The sequence below is a fragment of the Cladophialophora immunda genome (assembly GCF_000835495.1).
Source record: "Cladophialophora immunda strain CBS 83496 unplaced genomic scaffold supercont1.4, whole genome shotgun sequence".
NCBI lineage: Eukaryota > Fungi > Ascomycota > Eurotiomycetes > Chaetothyriales > Herpotrichiellaceae > Cladophialophora > Cladophialophora immunda.
Window position 1 is genome coordinate 6,004,138 of NW_015622544.1, and position 26,697 is coordinate 6,030,834.

At 38.8% G+C, this 26,697-nt stretch overlaps 3 protein-coding genes across 3 annotated transcripts; 1 reads left to right on the forward strand and 2 right to left on the reverse strand.

Annotated features, from left to right (window-relative positions):
• Positions 1 to 415: 415 nt before the first annotated feature.
• Positions 416 to 2,053, reverse strand: PV07_08382 (uncharacterized protein; the record flags this gene model as incomplete). The annotated part of the gene is made up of 1 exon (XM_016395541.1): positions 416 to 2,053. The coding sequence occupies one exon, from the start codon at positions 2,051 to 2,053 to the stop codon at positions 416 to 418; it is 1,638 nt and encodes a 545-aa protein (XP_016248960.1).
• Positions 2,054 to 3,549: 1,496 nt separating this feature from the next.
• PV07_08383 (uncharacterized protein) lies at positions 3,550 to 5,813 on the forward strand (the record flags this gene model as incomplete). The annotated part of the gene is made up of 3 exons (XM_016395542.1): positions 3,550 to 5,039; positions 5,093 to 5,304; positions 5,347 to 5,813. 3 exons carry the CDS (start codon positions 3,550 to 3,552, stop codon positions 5,811 to 5,813), a joined length of 2,169 nt encoding a protein of 722 aa, XP_016248961.1.
• Positions 5,814 to 6,148: 335 nt separating this feature from the next.
• PV07_08384 (uncharacterized protein) lies at positions 6,149 to 7,995 on the reverse strand (the record flags this gene model as incomplete). Its single annotated transcript, XM_016395543.1, has 2 exons — positions 6,149 to 6,847; positions 6,934 to 7,995. 2 exons carry the CDS (start codon positions 7,993 to 7,995, stop codon positions 6,149 to 6,151), a joined length of 1,761 nt encoding a protein of 586 aa, XP_016248962.1.
• Positions 7,996 to 26,697: the final 18,702 nt, after the last annotated feature.

Here is a 26,697-nt window from a genome sequence, read left to right on the forward strand (position 1 = left end):
TTGCCTGTTAGTGGACGATGACGACGGTAGCCTGTCGTGAAGTTCCATCAGGACTCGGACCTGTCTTTAGTATAGACCGTGTCTATGTGCCCGTTCTTTGAGCTCCCTAGAAACATACCTTCCCGCCCCTGGCATGAAATATATGGGAGAATCTTGGAATTCTTTCGCTCGCTCTTAGGCGGCCAACCTTTCCTACCACTTCCCGAGCTCAGAGAGTATGACCGCACGGTACCGGAAGTAGATACGCTTGTAAAACCTTTTGGGTGAGAAGGTCTGGTACGCTTGCATGAGGGTCAACACCTCGCCAGTCCTTTTGAAGGATTTTAGATAGCTTCTATAAGTAGAATCTTTCCTCATAAATTTTATATTCCTGAATGCCTTGAGATACTTGACACCTCTTGACGTTAGATTAAGCTCAGTAAAAAGTATCCCAGAAATCCGAATTATGCCGTCTACCCCAGCCTTTGATCATCCGACTTGGTTTAGCCGCTTGAAAGAGCATGACATTGTCATCGTGGGGGGTGTATATCTCCCATTTCGGAGGCTTATTGTCCTGCGCAGTGGGTGCTGTGTGTTGGACTTGTGGAGACGCGTCTCCATTTGGTGTGCCCCGGCGAGCAAATGAGGTCCAATAGTAAACCATTAACTTAGAGAGAGCGAGTTGGCAACCGCTCAATGATTTCGCTTCACCCGCCCCACCAGAAAAGCCGAGGAAAATGTACGGGAGCTCTAGGGTGTGGGCCGAGCCGTATGGAAAAGAAACCTCTGGCCACGGACATGGAGTATCGGGGACATCGAATTCATAGGTATAGACCTCTGGACAATAAGCTGCGAGCAATCTCACAGTCCGTCTTCCAGCGGTAGAGATGAGCCCTGCATCTCCAACAACAGCTGCAAGGGCTCTGCTTGGGTTGCTGTTGACGGCAGCTGGAATAGGGTACAACGACACAATATCGGGAATGGCGCTCTCAGGGATAACGATCCCGTTTAGGTGTAATTTGTTAAGAAGGTCAATCGTCGTAGCGACAGTCTCGAAGTAGTTATTGGCCGGCACGATCCTTCCTGAACGGAGCTCAATCATAGCTTGGAACCAAGTAAATTCATCGGCATTGACCCCAATGAGAACGGGGATATGGTGAAAATCGCCCCTCGAAAACCTACCTCGTAGGTTTCTAGGGACGAGACTTCCATCCTCCATCAAGCCGAAAGGAAATCTGCTGATGCCAAATACTCCTTCCTCGATCTCATCAGCAGCCATGAGGTCCGCTGTCGGTATCAGGCGGAGCTTCTCCGACGTCTGACCTTGTTCTGTACATCCGGCGGCAGAAGCAAGAGCAATTCCGATGGTCTCAAGCTTCTCAATGGTTGGGAACGTCATGGCCGGAGGCGAACCGCCGCTCTCAATAATAGCCTTGTGAAATAGGCCGCGCGAAGACGGCATTGTCATATGAGCCAAGAGGCTGGCTCCGCCGGCCGACTGACCCATACAGGTGATGTTGGTCACATCACCACCAAATTGAGAAATATTTCTTCTCACCCAAACCATCGCTAGCTGCTGATCCATGATGCCGTAGTTTCCGGCTAGATGGCCCTCCCTATTAATGGCCGGGTGCGAAAAGAAACCGAAACAACCGACTCGGTAGTTGAAAGACACAAACACGACATCTCCGTCCTTGACAAGGCTGGCAGGGTTATAGTCATTGCTCGCGCCAGATGCAAATCCGCCACCATGTATCCAAACCATGACGGGATGTTTCCCTTTATGAGTATGATAATCTTTCACTGGTCTGAACACGTTGAGATACAAACAATCTTCGCTACCGCCATTCGAACCAAAGCCTGGGAAGCACGTCGTTGACTGAGCGCAAACAGAGCCGAATCTTCTTGCTTCTAGCGGGCGATCCCACGGCTCCGGCTCCGTAGGTGGCTGCCATCGAAGTGAACCAACTGGAGGCGCAGCATATGGCATGCCTAGAAATTTCTGCATCCCATCGTCGACGAAGCCCTGGACGGGGCCCATGAGACGTCTGGACGATGTTCGAGCTTTGAACATCGTCTGTCGCAATGATACTTTGATTGGTGGAGATCTGGAACCCTAAATCAGTCATGCTTGACCTCTAGTTTCTGGCTTCGATGGTCGTGATAACAGAAAGTGTGCACTGTAGTGCGAGTTATCAAAACGGCGGTCTTGAGGGGATCTTTTTCATTTCCTGGATTCAAGCTCAGGCAGTTGATGCTGTGGCCTTGAAGGACTTGAACTTATAAGTTACAATGTGGCGTCCCAGGCTTTGATCAGACAATTCGAGCGCATGAGTCAGTCGTCAGATTTGGAGCCCACACAAGCTTCCGCAGCCCGCTTGGGGAGTTCCGTTTGTCAGGGGAAATATTATTGCCCTCGTCCGCACTTTGACGGCTTAGATCCGGATCAAGTCGGTCCAGTGTTTCTCTACGTCTTCGGCTGGGGAAATCCTCGGTGCACCTACAATAGAGCAAATTGAGCTTCGAAAAGAAGCCAAACAGAGTCGTTCCGTTTTGTGGCCACGGAGCGGGACGGATGTAGATTTGGCTAGAACCAAGGAAGGGCCAGTTCGTGAGATTCATTGACATATCCGACCTGTTTTTTCCGTTCCAGTCCAAAACTTCTGTTCCGGAATCGCGCTAGTCTTCCGTGTTCATCGGCTTGAGCAGCCTAATGAGTACACATTGGCCCCCGAAACTCCTAGTCCTATCTCACTTCAAAGGAGCATCCTGCCAGCAGTTAACGACCACGTAATTAGAAGGGTCCAGCAAACTTTCATGCCCTCTCGTAAATAGTATACAGGGTCACCTTGAGCTAACACCCAAACCAAGTTTATAGAGTTCTTAAAGGTCTCCTTGTAGTCTCTCCGTCGTATTCGACACAGTTGCCATTCCGAGACTCAAGTTCTGACTTACTATGGTTAAGTGTTCCTAATATTGCTCGCAACCGGTTGTCCTATAAGTTACAAAACTAGTCACTGTCTACCTGGTAAATCAAACATAGCGTGAAGCTTTACATCGCATGCCACTTACATATAGTCAGTGTAGCCTCTAACAAGTAGCTTCTCGTCCATGCCGTGGTCCTTTTGTTAGTAGGGTAGGAAGGTTGGGGACCGGGGGCGGGTGGGGACCGGGGGCGGGGGATATCCGCCCTCATCTTTGTTTCCGAAGACCGAGTCTAACTAATCGGCTTGTGTTCCGACTATCGGTGAGAATATTTCCTCTCATGGTCCCCCTCTTTGTTGGTCCCGACACCCCGGACTCCATGTTGTTACTCCGCCATCTGCAACAGGCCTTAATTCAAAGCTTGAAATCTCAGAGAGCTGCGCCAGAGATATGGAGTCACACAGGACAAAGAGACTCAAGGTCAACGTTGCATGCGACACGTGCCGCAAGAGGAAAACCAAATGTGATGGCCAACAGCCCAACTGCTGCCCATGCCGGCTCAGAGGTAGGAGGTGCACCTGGGATCGAAGCTGCGAACATATAGAAAACTCTACATCTGCCCCGCGCACTAAATTGCCTGAGATCATGCCACAGATTGAGCGGCGGATTGAAATGGCACAGCCATCGGTCGCACAGATCTCGAGCACAAGAGACTCGACATCGAGCCTACATTCAGCGGGAGCTGAGAGGGAGGCCTCCTTGGGCCGTCCGCCCTATAGAGCTATCATCAACTTCCCATTAGACGTTTCAGATCGCGACGTCGCGGACCAAGGCAACGATTCACTTGCACGTACTGCATCCGGGGATGCCTGGACAAATAACCCTTCTCGGCCTCTTGAGGTGTCATATCGACTTGACGCCCAATCTACAGAAGAATCGGATTCTCGCCTTGCTGGAAATCATCAGCGTCAGAGCCAGACACTGAGATCAAGCGACTGTCATCGTTCTCGTGATTCAGTCCATGCCATGGTAGGAGGTTCCTTGGATGAGGATGGCAACAGGGAAGGATTCTTCGGCAACTCAAGTGCCGGGAACTTCATACAACATGTGAAGAAAATGGTTCAACAAAGGTCCGGGGGATTCGTGGTACCGTCTAGGAATCATGGGCGAGCAAAAACACTGCCTTCCTGGCATCATTTTCCTATACAACAAGACTCTCTGGACTATATTCTCCCTCCGCGCCGCAAAGCCGAGGCTCTCATCTCCCTTTATTGGAGACATATATATATTCTCTACCCCTATCTCGATAAAGGGCAAATCCAGGACGAATATGAGAGGCTCTGGCAGCTCGGTAGTTCCATTCCCGACGAGAGATCATTTCTTTGTCTGCTTAATGCAATCTTCGCCATTTCCAGCCAGATCGACCAATCAATACCGATTCAGGATCGGCAACAGTCCGCCAACGCGTTTTACTCACGATCAAGAGACCTACTTGACATCGTCGATATTGGGTCGGTCCGCTCTGTCCAGTCATTTCTTCTGCTTGGACAATATTTTCAGTCCACGTCGGAATCCCACCCCTGCTGGATCTTTACCGGTCTCGCCATCCGTACCGCACAGAGCCTAGGACTGCATCTTGCCGAGACCAGCGAACGCGCGATTGACATCAGAACCAGGGAGTTGTTACGCAAAGTGTGGCACGGCTGCGTCCTCATGGATAGGGTAGTTTCCATGCAGTATGGGCGGCCTTGTATGATTGGCGCCAAAGCGGCCCTGAAAGTGCCCCTACCTCTACCTGTCGATGAAGAACATCTCGGCGTTGGACGCCCTCGTGGCCGACAGACTTTTGTGGTAGAATTCTACGTTCTTTCACTCAAGCTGTATGAGATTTTACACGATGTCATCTACAGCTACAATTTCGAGGATGTTAGGACATATTGCACCACCGAACGAGACAAATCTTGCAGCTACCCAGATCGAGGCCAGCATTCGACATTCGAGGTTGAGATCGACCGGAGGCTTTCGAGATGGAAGGCCAGCATCCCAGATCACTTACTGGCTGGGTCAAAAGACAAACGAGGAATCACTGCCCCGGAAGCAGTTATATACCGTCAAGCTGTTGTTCTCCAGCAAAGGTAAGCCAAAGCATGACAGCTATCAATGATAACAGCAACTAATAGTTAACAAGACACCTCCATGTGCGACTGATGCTCTTTAGACCTGCCCTGTCGAACTTTATAACCTCTGAATTCGACAATACAAACAAACCGGATCTGCTCGACACCTTGCTCTCTCGCAAAATATACCTGCAATGCGCCATCATATGTGTCAAAGTCGCATTTGAATCCATCGATACACTCTACGAAGCGAGAAGTGGCCATGTCGACGAAGTCGATGGCTGTTAGGTATGGTGGTACAATGTCCTTTATCTGTACACCTCAGCAACAGTCCTCATTGCTGCCCGGCTCAGTCCTGCCATTCTCGCAGATATTTCAGAGCATTCAGTCCTAGACAGCTGGCACAAAGCTATCAACATGCTGGAGGACTATGGAAACTTCAGCGTGTCCATAAAGCGCTTGACGACGACATTGCGTCTGCTTTTCGAGGCCATGCCGTTGCAGTACTCCCGCTTCAGGGAGAATACTCGACAAGGGAATAATTCCTCCCTACCTCAAAATCAAAATGAAGCTGAACGTCAAGATCCGATACAAGGACAAGCTCCTATGGCATCTCCGCACGAGCGTACCACAATTCCAGTAGATTACCATCCACCAGAGCTAAATATCGATGTGGCGAGACTCCCTCACATTGACAGTGATAACCCAACTTTCGACCCATACCCGGATCTGGAGGTGGACTTTAATCCAAATGACCTGTCATGGCTCATGACTATTCCATTTGACGACTGAATCTCTTGTGTCCAACACAGAATTATCCCTAAATACCTTAGACTCTGCGGCGAGTTTTGGATTCAGTGCTCGAGCCACCACGATTCTGTGTGCACTTTAGGTATTTGAGTGTGAACACATCTCGAAGAGTATTCAAGTACGATGGGCAAAAGAAATAGTTTGCCCAATCCGCACCAATCCTTGAAGTCAACATCAAACGCCTACTCACGGTGCCATTATACTCGGTCAACGTCATATGAGAATCGAAATTTAGAGCGCATTTGTGAATCATAAATCTAAATAGTTATCACATATAATCTTTTGTACTAGGTATCTCCTCTTTACAGACTATTTTACTATACTACTTTCTTGAGCCTGACATGCGTTTGGACAGGTTGAATGATCATCCTGTCCACAGCTTGGAATGAGCTCAACTCCTGGGGGAGAGGCAGCAGCTCGAAGTTCCAAATCATCAGAACGAGGATGATTCGCATCTGCAGATAAGCCAAACGACGGCCGAAACAGGCGCGAGGACCGAGTCCAAAGGACAACTGTGGGCCAGCATGAGGGTTGAAGACCTCTTGTCCATCTTCACCCTTCACGAGCCATCTCTCGGGTAGGAACTTATCCATATTTGTCGGGTCCCAAGTTCCGACATCGTACTTGGCCTGCAAGCTGCTTGGACTGCGCACGGTATCGGGAACTGGAAGCGCTGGCGTGAAATAGCCTGGCCCCGTCTGCAGTAGCCATATATTAATACCCTTAGGAATCGTATAGCCCATAACCAGTACGTCAGTCATGGTAGTCCGAGGAATGCCGGGAAGCAAGCGTACTGTTCGCACCATCTCTTCGAGCGCTGCGTCAAGGTACGGAACTTGGATCAACGCGATTTCTTCCGCGGTTGGATTACGGCGAGCCTTGGTTGCAGCCGCATAAGCCGTCCGTAGCTTTAAACGAAGAGTTCCCTGAGCATCTTGAAAAACAGCGAAATGCTTTAAATCCCAGCAAAGCGTGGTGGAAGAGCTATCATGTCCTGCAATGATAAAGCCGAAGACCTTACGAATATTGTTAGATAATTAGTACAAATAGAGGACAGCGTAGATCAGAAGTCAAAGTGTAGAATATCATCATAATGGCGTACCTCATCGTAGATGCTTCGAGAATGGAAATTCAGTTGTCGTCCTTCTTTCTTTGACAGACTGAGTTCTCGCTGTAAGATATCACCCAAAGCCGAGCGTTCCGTACGGCTGTAGTCGCCTGAAAGAACTCGTTTGCCAACACTCTCTACCTCGTTACGAATAAACCATTCTGTCACGGCTCGTGCCCTTTGTAGACGAGGCGCCCATCGTAGTAGCCAGTGTCCTAAGCGAGGAAATGGCGCCTTAACAGCGGTTTCGAGAGATTCGGTGAGCTCTATGATAGCGTCAAAAATGGCTGGACGAGGGAACTGGGAAAATATGACGGTCTGTTCCATCGATTTGTCTATGTCACTACCAGGTGAATGCTTGAGAAGCTGTTGTAATTGCGAGGTGTTCGTATTGTTCCGAGCCTCGAGGCCAAAGGTCGCGGCGAATACGGTGTCGAGAGCAGCATTGTAAATATCGGTCGAAGCCTTGAATGGACGACCATCGGCTAATCGACATTTGAGATTCCATAAATCGACGAGGGTTTCAGCATTTCGGTAGACTTGGGGAGCTTCTACCTCGTTCAGGAACCCCGGTGTCATTAAATCTTTCAGCAGAGCTCGATTAGCCTTAAAATGGCTGTCGGTCGACTTCATATGTTGATGGAAATCGGGAAGTAACCCATCGAATATATCTCCAAGTATATCACTTCCGTCGAACTCTTTCGTCCGACGAAGGAGAATATCTTGGCTTTCCCGAAAATCCGATATGATCACCCATGGCTTGGACAGTGGGCGGGGGAAGACTTGTACTATGGGTGATTGGTGATCTGTCGTCTGTCGGGAAATCCAGGGCCATATTTGATTTGTTTCTTTAATATACGACAATATACTGGGGAGATCGCCAAGAATAGATCTCGATGCTGCCACATTGCATGGGATTCCACGGATTGGTCGCGGTAGAGCCCATCGATACAGCACCCATAGAGTGAGCAGACCCGTGACCGTAGCGCCCAGGGCCACCGTTGAAGTTCCCAAGGCTGATGGACCTGGCCAAAAAGACGACGGTGTCAACGACATCATGCGAATGCTTGAGACCGGGGTTTTCAGGGCTGGTGACACACACAATGTAGCACCCACCTTTGGTGACGCAGTCTCAGGCAAGCAACAGGTTAACAAGCATTCAAGGAGTAATTACCATACGCTTGGGACAGAAGAAGTATTTGTGCCTTTTCAAACTCTCTGGACTCTTTCCATCAGACATAAGCACGGAAGCAAGCAGATGTCTGTCACCAATCGACCAGCCTTTTGTGACTCGAATGGAGAGTTTGCCTCCGGCCATATTGCCGCTTGTGCCTAGTAGATATAACGGATGTGTACATGGTTGGGCTTGACCCCGATGCCGTTATTGGTCTTGAATTTTTCGATCCGGATGATTTACAGATTCCGCAGCTCTACGCTCTGCGGAGTTCTTGTCTCCGGGGCATTGCCGGTCAATGAGATCATTCGGCCTCATGGATCGGGGCCAATACAGAGGAGACGATTTCTAGACGCCGAGGAAGAACATGCGGATGTACCGAGACAATGTCGAGCACAGAAGAATCTGTTAGACTTTACTTTCTCACAGAGGGAGCTACTTGACGCTATACATCCCCAAATGCTCCAAGTGAGAAATTAGAAACAGGTGCCGACCAGAGGCTTATGCTGTACAGAATCACCCGCTTTTGAATAGTACTCGACTGCGCCTTCATGGAGGGGCACAGGTGTTTTGCCCATCTTTCCAGGATCAAGAGGATATGTGAGGGGACTCTTCTCCGGTCTCAAGTGCTTACAGTGGCGAGCAAAAATCCAAAAAATTGGCAATTTTGCCGAGGGCACAACAACAACACACCGCCATATGCGCGTATAGCAGTGTAGCCCTAGATAGGCCAGAACAGCGTAATTTATCTAGTAAATAGCTATTTTGTAGTACAGTAGCCTACATCGATATATCTACGCGACCTCGCCGTGAACCGACGCCTTCTCGCCGCCTCCTAGAGGCACGCGCCGCAGCCGTTATAACTAGGTCAAATCCGCCTATATCGACGCCAACCCCTCTAAGGATACTGTCTCCGACCTTAAGGGAGCTCGCGCTACCTACCCCAGTGCCACCTAGGCCAGGAACTACTGTTCTAGGCAGTACTAGCACAGCAGGTGGTAGTAGACCTAGTCAAACCCTTAGGTTAACATTTAACGCCTTAACCTGGGCGCGATCGCCTATGCCTAGCGCCGTAGCGCGCCAGCCTATGCCGCAGTTTAGTAGACTTACTACGGAGGAGGCGTAATCAGTTACTCTCTAGGCGCTTAGGGCGAGACCTACCACTAAGCGATCCTAGACCTCGCGGAGCTCGTAATGGCTATTTAAATCGCAGTTCCTTAAGGATAAGGATAAGTTTAACTTATCCTTAGATCTAGATAAGTTAAATAACTTAATATCTAGCCATTCTAGTCAGATATCGAAGCGGCCGCGGAGTAGTAGTATTATTATGGAGGAAGTTACGGAGGATATAGATATATCTATCCTATCCAAAATGTGGTTCATTAATGTATATAGATTAATGATTACTGCCCATACAAAATGTATGGCGAGGCTAACCCTAGCCTATCCAAAATGTAGTTCATTAATGTATATAGATTAATGATTACTACTTATACAAAATGTATAGTGAGGCTAACCCTAGCCTTAGTACGCTAACTTTACATTAATAATTGACTTTACATTATATTAATGATTAGTTCCCGGGCAATTACAGTTTTATACTTAGAGTATATTATAGTTAAGGCTAGTAGTTTACAAGTTACGCTATTTTAGCGATAATTAAACCCCGTAAATAGATAGAATCGTAGATTAAAAATCGACTATTTTATATAGGAAGAACATTAAAAAGTTTAGGGGTAAAAGGGGAACTTAAGGTTGAAAATAAGTTAGCCCTAACCCTAGGCTAAGATAAGGATTCTGAATTAGTATAGTAAGTGAGATTAGTTGATTTAGGAGTCGAGTGCGTATTTAGTACTATAGACAAGTAAGGGCGTTAGAGTAAATAATATAGGTTTACTATCGAGATTAAGTAGTTTTATAGTATAATAGAGTTATTAATCGAGTATTTATTTATAGCCCCAAGTTTACTAAAGTTATATTAAATTAATTTAATCGCTACTAAAGCTATATTAAGGTCGTCTATTAGATGATTTCTATTCGGAATATAATAGAGTATATTATTAACGAACCTATTTAGGTAGACGAATTATTTTAATATTCGTCTACTATCTAACTACCTATTTACTATTTATATCGATATACTATATAGCCTAAGAAGATTACTAGTTATTTATGACGTTATAAATATTAATTACGGTCCTAAGATACTTAGTATATATAGAATTAAGTTTTAGGATAGCCCGATTTATAGTAGGATCGTAATATTATATATATAATATACTAGAGGATTCGCGACCTAATTCCTAAGTTAGATATTTTTAAGGATAGGTAATTATATAATAGTCTAACTAGAGGATATCGGTACGTATATTGCGATAAAGAGAGTATAAAGGTTTATTAAGCTTAAGACTATCCCGGATAGCGAGGTAAGGCTAGTATGTTATATATCGGTTAACGAACCTATTCTAATATATAACTATAGAAGCCCGTTTAGTGCTAGTAAATATTTCCCCGTCGCTAAGGGTCCTAGTATTTTGAGATTTACGCCCCTAAGTAGCCTAAAGAAGCACCCCCTAAACTATTATCGCTACCTACTAAGATTAAGTAAGTACGATAGATATTATAGTAACATATAAAGAAGATTAAGGACCAAGAATAACGGATTATTAAGGAAGGGGCCGCTAAGGAGCCTAGCCTATAGTTAGAACGAATTAGGTAAGCTTAGTATTTATATAAATTAGACTATAATAAGTTATTATAGAGTATTACTATACTAGAGATAGATCTAGAACCCGTTAGTTAAGTGATATAGGAAGCGATAGATAAGATAATATAATAATATTAAGTTACTATTAGGGCGTATACTAGAGTATTTATATATAAGGAGATAATGTAGACTAAAGAAGATTAAAGTCGATTTATACTATTAAAAGGATACTAAAATCCGGAAGAGATTTAGGATAAAGGTTAATATTAGTAGTAGATTATTATATTTTTCGTTTATACGTAGTAGTTATATTTATAGAAGAGTCCTAAATATATATTAAAGTATTATTAATAGTAAGCGTTTTAGTAATTAATATAGGAGGCCTAATAGGATATCGAGAGGAGTAAGTTATAGTATAAGGAGAGTGAGTATATTATAGTAGTAGTTAGTAAGTATATAAGTAACGTCAAGATTAAATCGCTAGATAAGAGGAGTAGTAATAGCGAGGATAATATAGAACTATAGTATCCCTAAGGATTTATCCTATTAGAGAGTACTTAATGAGTATATTTAGTATTTTATATTTCGTTATTATACTAGAAAGTCTACTAATATAAATACGAATATATATTAGTATACGCATTAGCTATATTAGGTGTTAATATATATAGATAGAAAGGATATAATATATATCTACCTATTTTATCTAGTATAATTAAAATCGCCTAGTTAATGATGATTTAGTATACGTTCTAAGAAACTACTCTAGACTCTAATAGCGCCTATAGCGATAGCGATAGCGATGATTTAACCCTTAGTACGAATAATAGTGAAGACGATAGCTATAGTCACGATAAGTATAACTATCTATTTAGTCTAGAGCCTAAGTAAGTGGGATATATTAACGTAGTTTAGTATATAGTAGACTAATTTATATTACGTACTAGCTATAGTCTTATAGAATAGATATTAGATTTACGTATATATAGCATAAAGATTCAGTTTAGTAGTACGGTATCTAGTTTTATTAATTAGTATAGTAATTAAATTATATATAAAGACATCTAGTTCACTATAAGCTAGTTTCGTAGGATAGTATACTAAATTATATATAATACTCGTAAGTAATTATTATATTATATATTAGACATTAGTCCCTACTAAGAGTATAAATTATCTACTATTCTATAGGATAAATTATATAATAATCCCGCTAACGTATAATCTAGTTAGAATTTTATATAGGATTATTAGAACCTATAGTCTATAAATAATAAATAGTGATTATTCGATTAATTAATAAAGAGTAATTAATATTAATTTTTATAGGATAGAGATAATATATAATAGAATGTTAAAGAGGTATAGAGATAGTTAAGTAAGGAAGATACCGTCTAAGAAGAGTTATTATTATTAAAGTAGTTCGTTAGAGGAGGACCTTAATAGATACCTAAGTTATTAAGTATTTATTATAGTAACACTAACTATAGTAGATATTATAATATTAGTATTAAGAGTAGATTAGTATTTACTACTACCTAGTACTATAAAGGGTATAGTATAAGTAGTAACGTAAAGATTATTCATTAGTATATACTATATAAGATAGGGGAACTAGATATATTATAGATATAGTTAGTATTACTATTACGCTAACGCATTAAAGTTAAGATATACTACCGTAAGAGTTAAACGAGTTTTATTTAGCCGCGCTAGAGTCCTAGTAGATATATATTTACCCCTAGTCGATTACGGGAGGGATTAAAGCGAGTTAATATAGTCTACTTAGGCTAGGCGTTAAACATCTAAATATAACGTAGGTGCATAGCGAGTCGGCCTGCATAGCGAGTCAGCCACCTAACCACCACCGTACGACAATCTAATTCAATTACACCACTAACCTAAGATAAATTCACTCAATCTACTCAGAACTAGATACATTAGACATTTCTTTATCCTCTTAATATATATATGCATTATACCTAGACTTTCTGTAGGTACTATATCGTCGTTAAGTTAGCTCACCCCCTCTCGTATAACCACTACTTATACGCTTTTCTTACTCCACCTACTTATCTATATCCCTCTAGTTAATCATATCCTACGCGTCTCGTATAGTAAGTGATCCTCCTTATTAGATCCGTATCCTTTTCTCTCTACGACGCTTACTTAGCGTACGATTTACCTCTTTAAGCTCTTAGATATAATCCTTTATTAATATCATTTAATGTATTATAGTAGTCATACCTTTCACTATCTAGTCTATCGCCTCATAAATCGCTATTAGAGAGCTATCTTAATGTCGAGCGACTTTCCCTTTAATAAAATTAGACTATAAAGTTACTTTATACGTAGTCTATAGCGTCTTAGAGACCTAAGGGATAGTTATTAATGAGGGGAGTGTTAGTAGTGTTAGCGTCCGAAGCTTTATATCTAGCTTTAAAAGGACCGTATCTAGATTAAAAGGGATAAGCCTTACCTCTCGGAAACCTCCTCGTACGTTATCTTTACCGAAGGAAGTAAAAAAAGCGTTCTTAAAAGTAGTAAAGAACTCGACCTTAGTAATATAGGTTATGTATATCCGGATTAGGTTCTCGATTTCTTTACTATACGATCGCTTTAAGGGACTAAAATACCTAACGTTAAGTGATTAAAGTAGATATAATAAATATATAGGTATATAGAGTGTAATAATGTTATTCTCCTTATAGTAGCCCTTAAAATCCACTAAGTGATAACTTTTATAGCCGTCTAGGATTAATAGACGAAATGTACCCTTCGTATGACTATAACTATATTTATTAAAGTGTTTGACTTAATTAAGACTAATCTCGTTCGTTATCTATCCATTATCGCTAAGTATAATAACCTAGTTAGATAGAAGGGGACTGTCTTAGTACTATAATACGAGGTGATACTTACTAGCGACTATAATAAAAGGTAGTATAGACTAGCTATACGAATTAATACCCTAGATCACTATAGCCTATTCCTGATTACTAGGCTATACTATCTTAACCTTTCTATACCCTTTAGAGCTCGTTATAACTATTATGGATAAGATTAGGCCTATCATAAACCTAGTCTCGTTAAAGTTCTAAGTGTTATCTTTATAGATCCTATACTTAGCTATTACGTTCCGTATAAGGTTAAACTAAGCTTAAATGATTACTAGATCTTCACATTTCTATAATGAGCCTTTAGGTCAGGCCTTAGTTATGGTTAAGAATTACTCTACCACTACCCTAGTTTATCAGATAAAAGTTTAAATATAGATAATTCAGAGGCCTATAATGAGCTCTTAATAGTTAAATAGTAATTTTCCTATAATATAGTATTATTAGTGAGTAGTAAAGTAGGCCGCATTTCGTAGTTAGTTAATGTTTCTACTAAGTATTATAACTAAAACCTTAATTAGGAAAAGTCCTAACCTACTTAATACTAGGCCTCTTTAAGGTTTTAGTCACCGCCTTTCTTCTATCCTCATAATGTATTCAGTCTTATATTTCCTATAGTATAGCGAGTAGTATAGCGAAGAATAAAGGTGGCCGGCCTTAGAAGTACTAGGATGACGAAGCGCTTTAAGCTAGCCGTATAGTAAAGACTCGGCATTAGCGCGAGAAAAAACGCGAAGAACCTAAAGCGCCTCCGCTCCTAAGGGAAAATGAACTTTAGATTATTCACGACCCTTATAGTATTCTAATATAAGCTAAAGTTAAAGGACTATCGTAGTTAACTAACCCTCTTTAGAGTATCTAAGTAGAAGGCCTCTCTATACTAACTAACGCTAACTAGGAGATAATGAGCTATTTTTATATTTTCTTAGATTATCCTCTATCTTAGAGGATAACTAATTTACTTTCTTTCTCTTTAGGCCGTTCTCTTACTATATTAGCTTTATTAATAGTCTTAATCTATTAACTAATCAACCTAGGATTCTCCCTTCAAACTAGACGATACTCTTAATTATTACGATAATAACCTACTCTTACCCCTCGAAAACCTCTACCTTTCCTACTCGTTTAATGATATAGCTCTAGAACTCTCTTAACCTCTATTACTCTACGTTAACTCTCTCTCTCTATTTCACTTATTATCTTAAGTTACTTAGTCCCTTAGGTCTACTATAATTCCCTTACGCTAACTCTTCTAGCTATCTTCCTTAAGAGCGCTATCGCCCTTAAATCACTAGATATAGACAATAGTTAGTAAGCCTTCTAAGGGAATTCCTTAGGATAAGCTACTGAATCCGCAAGAAGATATTATAATACTAGAAGTAGAGACGCGAGATCTAATAGCCTTTAAATATATCGATATCTATAGTATTAGCCGGGCCGTAGGTAAGAATAACTAGGATAAAGAGAACTAAGATAGAGATAATTAAGAAGTAAATAGTAAAGATAGGAATAGTTAAGATACGGATGACGATAGCGAAGAAGAGGTTAATATTGCGCAATAGATGGCTAAGGAGCTCCTATATTTCTATGGATATAGTGATAATAAGTATCTCGAAATGGCTTAGTAATATCCCTATAGGTCTATCTACTATATACTACTAAATACGGTTAATAAATTTCTTACTACTATATCTAATATACTTAGTTATATAATATTCTCTTTATCTAATATAACATTCGATCACTAAGAAGTCTAAGGTTAGAAGGCGTAATTTCTAAGAATACGTTTAGAGACGCTAGATAAAAAAATCTATATCTACCTTCCTACGTCTAAGTCTCTAGGACCTTATCTTAATCTAGTAATGACCTTTGATTTTGATAGTATAATGGGGTTTCCTACTAGTCTTATCTTTACGAAATATAGTATTAAGTTTACTCTTAGCCCCTATATTATCACTAATCTATAAGTCGACCTCTATATTTCCCTTCTAGTCCTAACTTAGTATAGTGTACGTAAAGTACGGCTTTATAAAGTGGTTTATTATGAGTTTAGCTATATTAGTCATTTTGAAGATGCTTAGCTCCTAGTCTTCTTCCCCTCCTATTTATATACGCTATCTAGGCCTAATAATTATCTTAGCTAGAGTGACATAACCTACTAGATTAATTAGGTGATCTTACTTACGATTTATAAATAGACCTCCTCCACCCTCACTTAGGGTTATTCTACTATCTCTTGCCTAGCTAAACTTAATAGTTTCGCCCTATACGTAGAGACTTATGTACGACTTAATAGTAGAGGGTGTTAATAGCTTCTCTAGTACTTCCTATAAGCTGACTATCTAGAAGCTATCTAGAATAGGATTATTTAACGGAGTATAGCTCCGGGACTTAAAGATTTCTATAGTCTATAATTCTTCTTTAACGCTAAAAACTTAAAAGGGTAAACGTCTAAACTAATACTTACCACTACTTAGGATGCCTTCTTTACTCCTTAAGAATTAGCCTTTAACCGACAGTTCTTAGTTAATAAGTGAGTTTAGATTAACTAGAGTAAGGAATTCTACCCGTCGTCTAGTTTCCTACTCACTTAAGAGGTAGGGGAGGTTATACCGGAGGTCTACCTTTAGTATCTCTATTATCATAACTTATAATATTAATAAGCACTATATAGCTCTCCTATCCGCCCTTTATTACGGAACTGATACTATACTATACTCCTCCGTAATGCGGTAGGTATAACTATAGTGACGGTAACTAACACCCTAAGTTAATAGTAAGGTCTTATTTATAGTTAATACTATAATAAGTAGAAAGAACTTTATGATATAGCTAAGACATTTCCCTTTTAAGACTCCTTAATTAAAAGCCTTATATTAGATCTATACTTATAGTATAGTTAGTAATATACTAGAGGGGCTAAGACCTATCGTCCTAAGACCCTCTTATATTCCTACTAAAGTAGTAAAGCGTAGTATTATAAGGCACTTATATAGTCTATAAAGTAGTTATTTAGTATCTACGAAGAGCACTATATTACCTTAGCTCTTACTTATTATATCCGTAATTAACTCTAAGCTCTATAGTAGTAGGAGATCCTAGTTATAGATGATTTCTTCTCTCCCCCTTTCTAGTAGATTCCTACTTCTACTTTTCTTTAGTTTATTTAGTATAATATTAATAAGTTTATAACTACGTTTAAATATATATTTAGTTAATCCTCTCCTAACTTTATCTTATAGGAGTATTTAAAAATGATAATCTATTTTCTATATCTAGCTAAGTACGGCTATAAGAGTCATCTTCTCTATAGTAAGTTCGCTCTTTAGTAGGATTTAAAAGAGTGACTTAGGGGGCGGCGCTATAAAGGTCTTAGATTCTCCTAAACGCTTTAACGCTATAACTATAGATAGCTTTTAGATAAGATTGATTAGGAGTACTTTACGTTTTAGTTAACTATTACTAAATATACTCTTTTTAGTAATATAGTTATAGTAGTAGCGTACTGAGCTTAGTAGTAAGATATTAAGAATATCTATGAGGATTTTCTCTATATAGAGAGGATTAGCTACTAGATTAAGGAGTATAGGAGATACCGCTCTATCTAATATTTCCTCCTTAAGTACTTACTATAGATTTACCTTCATTACTTCTAGTAAGATGTTTTTACTTTGATTTACTTATAGATTAAGGTTAAGTACTAAGACGCTATACTTCGCGGAGAGATTCTCTTATACTACGATAAGGTATAGAGGATCTCTAAAGCTCTCCCTAATTTGGAACTAGGTGAAGACCCTATTTATATTATATATAGTAATAAGTAAAAGATTAAAGATCTAGAGGAGTTAGTGGATTTCTTATAGGAGTTTAACGATAGGCTTAAACGATAATATTAGAATAATAAAGGGTACTGAATACTTTACTAGTGGGTTATTTAGCTCCTTAGGTAGTCTTTAGGACATCATTAGACTATCTAATAGTGCCTTAAGCTAAGAGACCTCTTCATAATGACGAACTGACTAATATTATATCTAAATTAAGTAGTGTTCTAGTAATATAATAAGGCTAGATAGTAGATATAGGTATCGATTTACTATAAATAGGTTAAGGACTAAGTAGTTACTAAGGAGTTAATTTAGTATAGGGAACTCTTTCAGTATAAAGGTGATACTTAATAGATTATAGGATGGAATGATAAGTAGGTTATTTTAGGGATTCTAAGTGAAAGTAGGGATTTTAATAATATTAACTTTAATTCCCTTTAATAGGATATTTAAGCTTAATAGGATAAGTTTGAGGCGACTGAACGGACGTAAGAACGTTAGGGTGGTATAAGAGGAGGTTAAAATAGCATTAGAGCTAGTCTATTACTCTTAAATCTATTAAGTTAATATTATAACCTAATTTACACTATATTATCTACGTTAAGCTTAACTAATGGTAGAGTGACGATATCACTATCCCTATTAGCTAGGTATGTAAAAAAATTATAGCCTCCTACGGTATAGCGATAGTAGAGTGTCTATAGGTATAACTTATTACTGTCTATTCCTGCCACTTAGAGTCAGCTATACTATTATTCTAGATAGTTATATAGTGGATTCTCTACTAATACTCCTTATATATCTCTAAAGTAGGTAAATTCACCATATATATAGATAAAGTAGGGGCGACTAAGGTTTCCGTTATTAGGCTTCTTTATTATCCCCTATCTAGTAGTCTTTCAATATACTAGGTATTAAGGTAGACTTATTACGCTTAGGTAGAGGCTTAAGGGGTTAAGGGTAGGAGTGCCTAGTATTCTATGAAGGAGACACTAGTCTAGTCTAGAGTTATTCTATTAGTATTAGTATCCGTAGAATTCCTTATAATAAGGTACTTATAATAGGCTCTATATATACTATTATCTCCTAAATTATATTTATTATTTAGTAGTCTCTATATAGGAGGTACTAGTTAGGCTGAAAGATAATTAGGAAGGACTGATCATACGCCTATAGAGATACTTTATCTTAGAATAGTAGCTAATAGACTCTAGCCTTATAATAAGTCTACGAAGGTATGTTATACACGGAATTATATAGTGGTCCTTAGGCGTTAAGGGGATATATATATCACGATACCGGGAGGTAGAATACTCATAGTTATGTGACTTTATATTACTAGTATATACCTATGAACTCCTAGCCTTCCGCTCTTCCTATTACTCTTCGCATCTCTACTATATATAGATGAAAAGCGTCTAAATTAACTATAGAGAAACGAAACGCGTAACTCTTTCTTAAGTAAGTGATATAAATATCCTACTAGTTAAGGGTGCTTTAAGAGAGGCTAACGCCTTTAGCTAAAGATAGTTCTAGAGTGACCGTATTAAGGTCTTAGTTAGTAGGGATAGGAAGGAATTCCTAGTCCCGCGTAACTTCCTATAATGCCGATCTCATATCTTTTGAATATATATTAACTAATAGTTATCTACTCTCTTACTCCTCAATATCTAGCCTAATGTCTTTGAAAGATTCCTCCTTTAGGTAGCGAGTCCTACTCCATCTATTAATCCTTAGACTATACTAGAAGAATTATAAGAGCTAGACCTTTTCGCTAAGAAATATAAGGTAGTTACACTATAAAACTAAGTAGTAGACTAATTCGACTAGTAGTTTACCTCTAGGAATTAAGTACTTTAACCTAAGATACTCCTATATATATATTAAAGATATAGTCTAGAAAGCTCCCTTTAAGGAGTATTTTAGGTAGAGTTAATGTCTATATATAAAGAGTAGTATATAAGGAAGGAGGATAGATAGATAAAACTAGTTAATATAGGTAATGACTTAGCGACTAATATTTATAAGGCGAAGATATATACTTAAATTAGGTATAGGTTCTAGTTTCTAGACTTACCTATAAGGAAGGTTAATCCTTATTAATTTTATATCTATTTATACTAGAGCGACTTAATTAATATTAAGAAAGTAGAGGGTGAGATAGAGTATCCGTATTAAGTACTTAAGTACTTTCTAGATAGAGAGGAGAAATAGGGCGTTAGTACTAAGATTTATAACTAACTAGAACTAGAGTTAGGACTAGAAGAAAGCATTAGTAACTAGGGAAGCTTCCTAAGGTCTAAGAAGGATAAGAAGAAGAAGAATAAGAGGTTATTATTATAGATTATGGGGGTACCTCTAGGGGAAGAAAGGATATTAGATAATGGAGTAGTAGTAGTAGATAAACTATTAGTAGTAGATGAACTATTAGTAGTAGGAGACCTATTAGTAGTAGAAGATATATTAGTAGTAGAGGAACTATTAGCGGTAGATGAACTATTAGTAGTAGAAGACGTATCGCTAGTAGAGGTATGTAAAATACTAGATAATTTAGTGATAGTATCACTACTAATATTATCTTAGTATCCTCCTATAGAGGATAAAGAGGTTATAGGGCTCTCTAAAAAGTTAAAGAAAAAGAGGAAAGAGGTAAGAAAGAAGAAGAGAGTGACTCTAGATAATAATAATAGTCTACTAACTATTATACCTAATTAAAAATTAAGTAGTTATCTATACTCTTATTATAGGTAGAGACTTATCTTCTTTTAGTATACTTAAAGTTTAGTTAAGACTTAGAGTTAAGGACTATCTAATATATAGATTTTAACTATTATTATACTCTATATATTCTTCTTTATCTATTTCTAACGCCTAGAGAAGAACTAATATTAGTAGAAGCTTAATAGATTATAGGCGTTACTAACTATCTTCTAGCCGTCTACCTCTTTAGGCTGGAGAATAACTAGTTACCTTTAATAATTAAGGCCTAACGTAGACGTAGTATAACTATCTACTAGCTTCTTATCTCACTCTTTTATCTCTTAGTCCCTATATAAGAATATCATAAACTAGCTATTAGTTATAGTATAGAGATAAATAATTACTATAGTTATATTATCCCTCTACTAATAGACGCTCTACGGTACATTAAGATACTTCCCCTAGATAAAAAGTATAACTAGCCTTATTATTATAGGTACTTAACTACTAAATAGGATCTAAAGGAGGTATAATAGCTAAGCTTAGAGCTTAGGAGTCAGATAGGTGAGCTAAGTACTATAAAATAGATTATTTATCTATACATATATAAGAATACCTACTAGAAGGTACTTAAGAAATCACTAATTCTTGAAAGTCTTATTAAAGAATACTAAAAGAACTACGTTAAGGCCAAAATATCCCCGCTACTATAGGAGGATAAAGAACTCTTCGAACGTTATCCTCCTCTGGGACGTAGAAGTACACTTCGTAACGTTCTACTCCGTAAAATTAACCCTAAATAAGTTACCTAAGGCTTAATCTATATTTTCGAATAGCCTAGGGTTCTAGACCTTCTAAAGATAGGATATATAAAATTATTACTAGAAAAGAGAGTTAATATATAGTAACGCTATTACCTAGAGGTAACTTACCTCTTTAAAGTTAATATCGCTTTCCTAGAGTAGATAGAGACGCTAATTCATACTAACTTAGTGAGTAAGAGGTATATCCTATACTAGAGCTACTTATAGTGTGGAAGGAAATATAATAAGTAGTTTAAGATTATACCTAAAGAAGTATAGCGAGTTATTAAGGGCTAGTGGGAAATATCTACTTTGCCGCTTTATATAGAAGATAGGACCTTATCTTAGGAATAGCGTCGTATCATTAGTAGTCTATTATAAGTAATAGTATTGATTCTTTTGGAGTATATAAAGAAGAATCTACTTAACGATATAAGTATCTATAGCGTTTTAGACCTACTAGAGACGTTATTACCCTTATTTACGCTAGAACCCCTAGAAGATAGATAGATCGATAAATTAGGGACGAGATTAGATCGCACTCTAACTATCTTATAAGATATATAAAGAAATAATAGAGGAAGTAGATAGATAAGTAGGGAGACTTAGAGAGTATTACTAGAATTACCCTAACGGAGAATAGGGCTATATTTTTGATAATCTAACAAATTACGCTTAATAGTCTAGGTTATCTAATAGGTAAATATAGATAAGTAAAGATATATTTAAATGTTTATTAGTTAGATAAGTGATTCTATTATAAGGATCTAGCTAAATATTTAATAGAGTTTTATTCTATATAATAACGAAGTTAGGTATATAATTAGGGATTACATTTAGGATTCGTTTACTATATAGAGTTATATTGAAACGTAATTAAGATTCTATAGAAGGAGAGCTATAGTATATCCTTTTGGGAATTATAACTAATATTAGTAGACTAAAGTCATTCGCTATAGAGGAAATAAGGAGAGATTATAAAGAGTTATTTAGATTAGAGAAGGGAAAGATTTAATTATAAAAAGGCGAGAGAGGTAGGTACGTAAAAAAGAGAGGAGAGGGGAGGATTTAAGAGACTAAGGTTAGGATTTTATAGAGTAATATAAAGAGTAAGGTTATAGATTAATAGTATAGGAAGAAGTAGAGTTAGAGTAGTAATAGAGTTTTTAGTGATTAGTTATATAGAAATAAGCTAAAGTAGGTAGATAGATTTATAGTAGATCTTAGTAGGTGAAGGTTTTAAGAGAAGTAAGAGTAGAGAGTATTTAGTTTAAGGCTTAGAGTAGTAGCCTATCTAAAAGAATAAGGGGTCTATAGTTACGGAGTAATCTTTAAGAGGAAAGGATTTTAATAGGTTACTATACTTAAGTTAAAGATAGGAGTAGATTAAACCCTTAGAAATACCCTTTCAAAAGGTCCTAAAGAATATAGGGCTCTATAGTAGTAGAGTAACGTTTAAGGGGATAAGAGTTTAATAGGTAGCTAGGTCTAAGTTAAAGATAGGGGTAAGGGGGAAAGCCTTAGAAACGCCTAAAGAAAATAAGGTCCTATAGGAGTAGGTAGGAGTTCTATTTATTTTGAGTATAGAGAGTTAGTATAGGGGGTTAGGTTAGTAGAGTATATATAGAGTATAGGTTATATTAGGAGAGGGTTTCAGTTAGAAGTTGAGAACGAGATGTCTATAGAGCTCTAAGGGCCTAGTAAGGATAGTAATGTAGTTAATATATAGAGTAGTAAGGGTTAGAGAGTGTAAAGCGCCCCTAAGGGACCCGTAGGAGTATAGTGCTACTAAGGTATATAGGGAGGGTTTAGTAAGGGTAGGGAGAGAGTTTTAGACTAGATATTACGTAATTTTATTTTAGCCCCTATCCAAGAGGACCCTAGAATCCTGTCGGATTACTTGTGGAGTGGCCAATGGGAGAGCTACGTTTAAGGTTTTCAGGTAGGATTATTCGGTAGGATTACTTTCTACTTAGCTCCGTACACTGACGCTAATACATTCGAAAAGTAGATAGCTCGACTCTACTCGATGAGCTCTATCGATTCCAGTATCATTCACTATTAGACAAGGTGTGGTTACTTAGGTACGGTTTTGATAGGGTTAGGGCATCATTAGGGGTGTACGGCGTATTACCGCGAGATGATTTCGAGTCCCATAGTATTTATAAATTCCTAAACCATAACTTCCATCTTTAACTTTATGCATTTTCCTATTAATACGGTAACTATAATAAGCCGAGTATAGAAGATATTTATTTATTCGACTGAATTAGATCTATTAAGTTATAGTTATCCGTTATTATTATAATACTATTACGTAGTGTACGCTAGAGTATACGTCCCCAAAATGAGTTAGTATCGCCATAGCTCGGTTAGAGGAATCGCTTATACCGTATTTCGCTTTATAGACCTTTAATCGCCCACTATTTATAGTGCCGTAGGGTTAATAGAAATGGAAGATTTTATTATCTATAATGAAGACTATAAGGTCTTCATTTGCTTACGGTACGGATATACTGTAATAAAGCCCGCTATCTATCTATATAAAGAGCATAAAGAGCTGTCTAAAGAATAACGGAAATACCTCGCTAATCAGTATAGACATTAGGAAGTAGTACTACTAATCGCGGTATAGACTCTACTACCCTATTTAGCACTAATCAATAGGCTTAAGGCGCCTATTCTAGTATATCTCTATAGCGCTGAGCGATATAGCTAGGTGAGTTCTCATCCTAAGGGGATTAAGATCTACGCTCAAAAGGAGTATAGTTGGAGGAAGACCGAGTAAACGCCTGAACTTTAGAGTTAGGTATAGGCTCAAACGTAGTTTACCGCGGCTAGTAAGGTTAAGTACTTCCCGGTTCGTATGCCCGCTAATACGCCTATACTCGCTAGCTCTTTAGGGCCGTCTAGTGCTTAGTTAGCTCACCCGTATCTCTATGGAATACTATCTACTCTAAATACGCCAGTTACCGTCCCACTCCTAACCTAGTAAGCTCGAGTGGAGATGGAGAAGCTACTTACTGACGCTACCGCTATGGATACTAAGTATAAGCTTGATATAGAGAAACTTAAGGCTAAGATACTAAAGTAGGACTATATCGGCTAGTGGAGTTGAACGTTATAGTAATAGTACTTCTAAGGCCGTAATCTTAAGTAGTTAGTATATATAAGTTAATTACCTAACTTGGACGAACCACTCTTAGTCGAGATAGTGGAGATCTTCAATATCTTTACCTATTAGGCCGTTAAGGGAGTCCATACACTAGACTAAGAGACTCAACGCTAGCTTAGGAGCGAAAAGTAATATAAGGTCTCTCTATAACTATTTAGGAGGCTTTAGAATATTAAAAGCGAGGATTAGTATCTTAGGTATCTGCGCCGATTTCTCTATTATACTATACAAGTCTAGTTCTATAGTAATATCAGCGCTAGAACGCCGGACTCCGCCTATCGTGTTTCTATCGATCCGTCTCCTAGTTCTATTTCCTATAGTATACTCAATTATGTTTTAGGCACTATAGCCCTAACGGTAACTGATGTATCTATATTACGATCCTAGTATAATAACGCTACTTCTAATAACTATAATATTCCTAGGCTTAATTTCGATAATACCCCTACTTATTATATAGACGATAATAGCGATAATGAATCTCTTTCTATCACTTCTGAGGGTACTACCTATAGTAAGGTAACGTCACCTATTAAGTTAGAGCTATATTAGGAAGTTAATAAGACTAAAGATACCCGGGAGCTATTCCTATAGACGGAGGCCTAGAGGTAGTATACCGCTAATTTATACTATAAAATATATAATTAGGATTTATCTAAGATAGTTAAAGTAGAGGCTATAAGGAAGTTTTTTACCTAGTTTATTTTCTATAAGGTTAGTAGCGATAAGTTCCAAAGTGTATTGATTTACTTTACCGCCGTCTTAGGCATTAATAAGGAGAACTAGCGGCTGAAGGAGGCGGTGAATTTTTTATATATTCTTACTAAGTTAGTCTAGGATATCTAGGTTATTAGCGCTAAGCTCTTATTACCCGTATCGATATAAGAGAGATAACTCCACGAGCCGAGCTAGGGTGAACGCTTTCTCTAATAGCGTCACGAGTTTCTCGCTAATAGGGGTGGTACGCTGATAAGCGAGTTGATCAACCTCCTGGCGTACGGAAAGTTTATGGCGCTTAACACTAGTAACGCGGCCACGATTATATAGGCTCGCGATAAGTAAACTATATTCTATAAGGGAATCGCGATTACACTCAGTGTATTCCGGTATATAGTATTAGATAACGTCTAGTAGACCGAAAAGCTACTATAGGAGGAGCTAATGTGGGTTCGGGACGAGTTGAAATAGTTCATAATCGATCTAGATTTGATTAAAGATAACTAAACATTTACTCTTCGTGGCTACTCATTCGTCACGCACTATAGGAATGGACTCTAGGGTAGCTAAGAGTAGATATTCTGTTAGATACTACTTTAACGTAGGAAACATTAACTATGCCGTAAGGATAGGACGTGGAAGCTTCGTAACGTCTAACGGTATCTCGCCAAAAGGATAGAGGTCTTGGAGCGATTACTCTTCAGTATCTACTCTTTATACGGATTACTAGCTTAGGGAACAGAGCTTACGGTAATCTACTTTCGTAACGGATCTCTATAAGACTAGAATTACTTTATTATTAATGGTAGTAGTTCGATCGTTATTCAATACTATAAGTCTTAATAACTCTTTAGTACGCCTAAAGTTATCCCGCGCTTTCTCCTATAGCGGGTGGAGTAGATACTCATTATCTTCTTAGTATACCTATAGTTATTATGCGAATATCTCTTAGTTTAGACATAAAAGTAGTGGATTAGTAACTATATCTAGTATAATGAGAAAGGGCCGTAGGAGACCGACTACTTAACGCGGGTTATTAAATAGTAAACGGCGCTTAGACTAGGGTATTAATTTCATACGCTTAACTTTTAGTATATCGTCATTAGCATTAGGCATAAAGTAGTCTTAGACTAGTTTATGGACAGTTATAAGTAAGAGCTTAGTGAAGTGGAAGAGCCTAAGCGAGAGCTAGAAGACCTGATTAAGTTATAGAGTAGTTATAGTGATACGATTAGTATAAGTCGTTACGGTGTCCGGGCTAACATTATGAAGTATTTGACGCCGAAGCTAATTAAGGCGCTTTATCCTATCAGTAAGGGCTAACATCGCTTTCTTAGTATAGCGAGCGTTACTTCGTAGCTTTCCTATAAGTCTTCTTATCTTGCCGGTACCGCTCTCAGTACCAGCCCATCTTCTACGGGTCCCGGTAAGCGTAGGGTGCGGGAATCATAGGAAAGACTATCTTACATACCGCGCTAGCGATCACTCTTTAATACTGACTAGACTCTTAGGAGGGCGGCTCCCGCTACCACTATATCTCATTCTTCTTCTTCTCTAGTGACTTTCACCACGATCGACACTTCTCTTAGGTAGATTAAAGAAGGTCTCTATTATCTCTTTAGTGACGGCGTTATAGGGTTTCGATCTCAGGAGTAAGAAGAAGCTCTCATAGCTATTCTATAGGGTTAGGGTTAGGGTTAGGGTTAGGGTTAGGGTTAGGGTTAGGGTTAGGGTTAGGGTTAGGGTTAGGGTTAGGGTTAG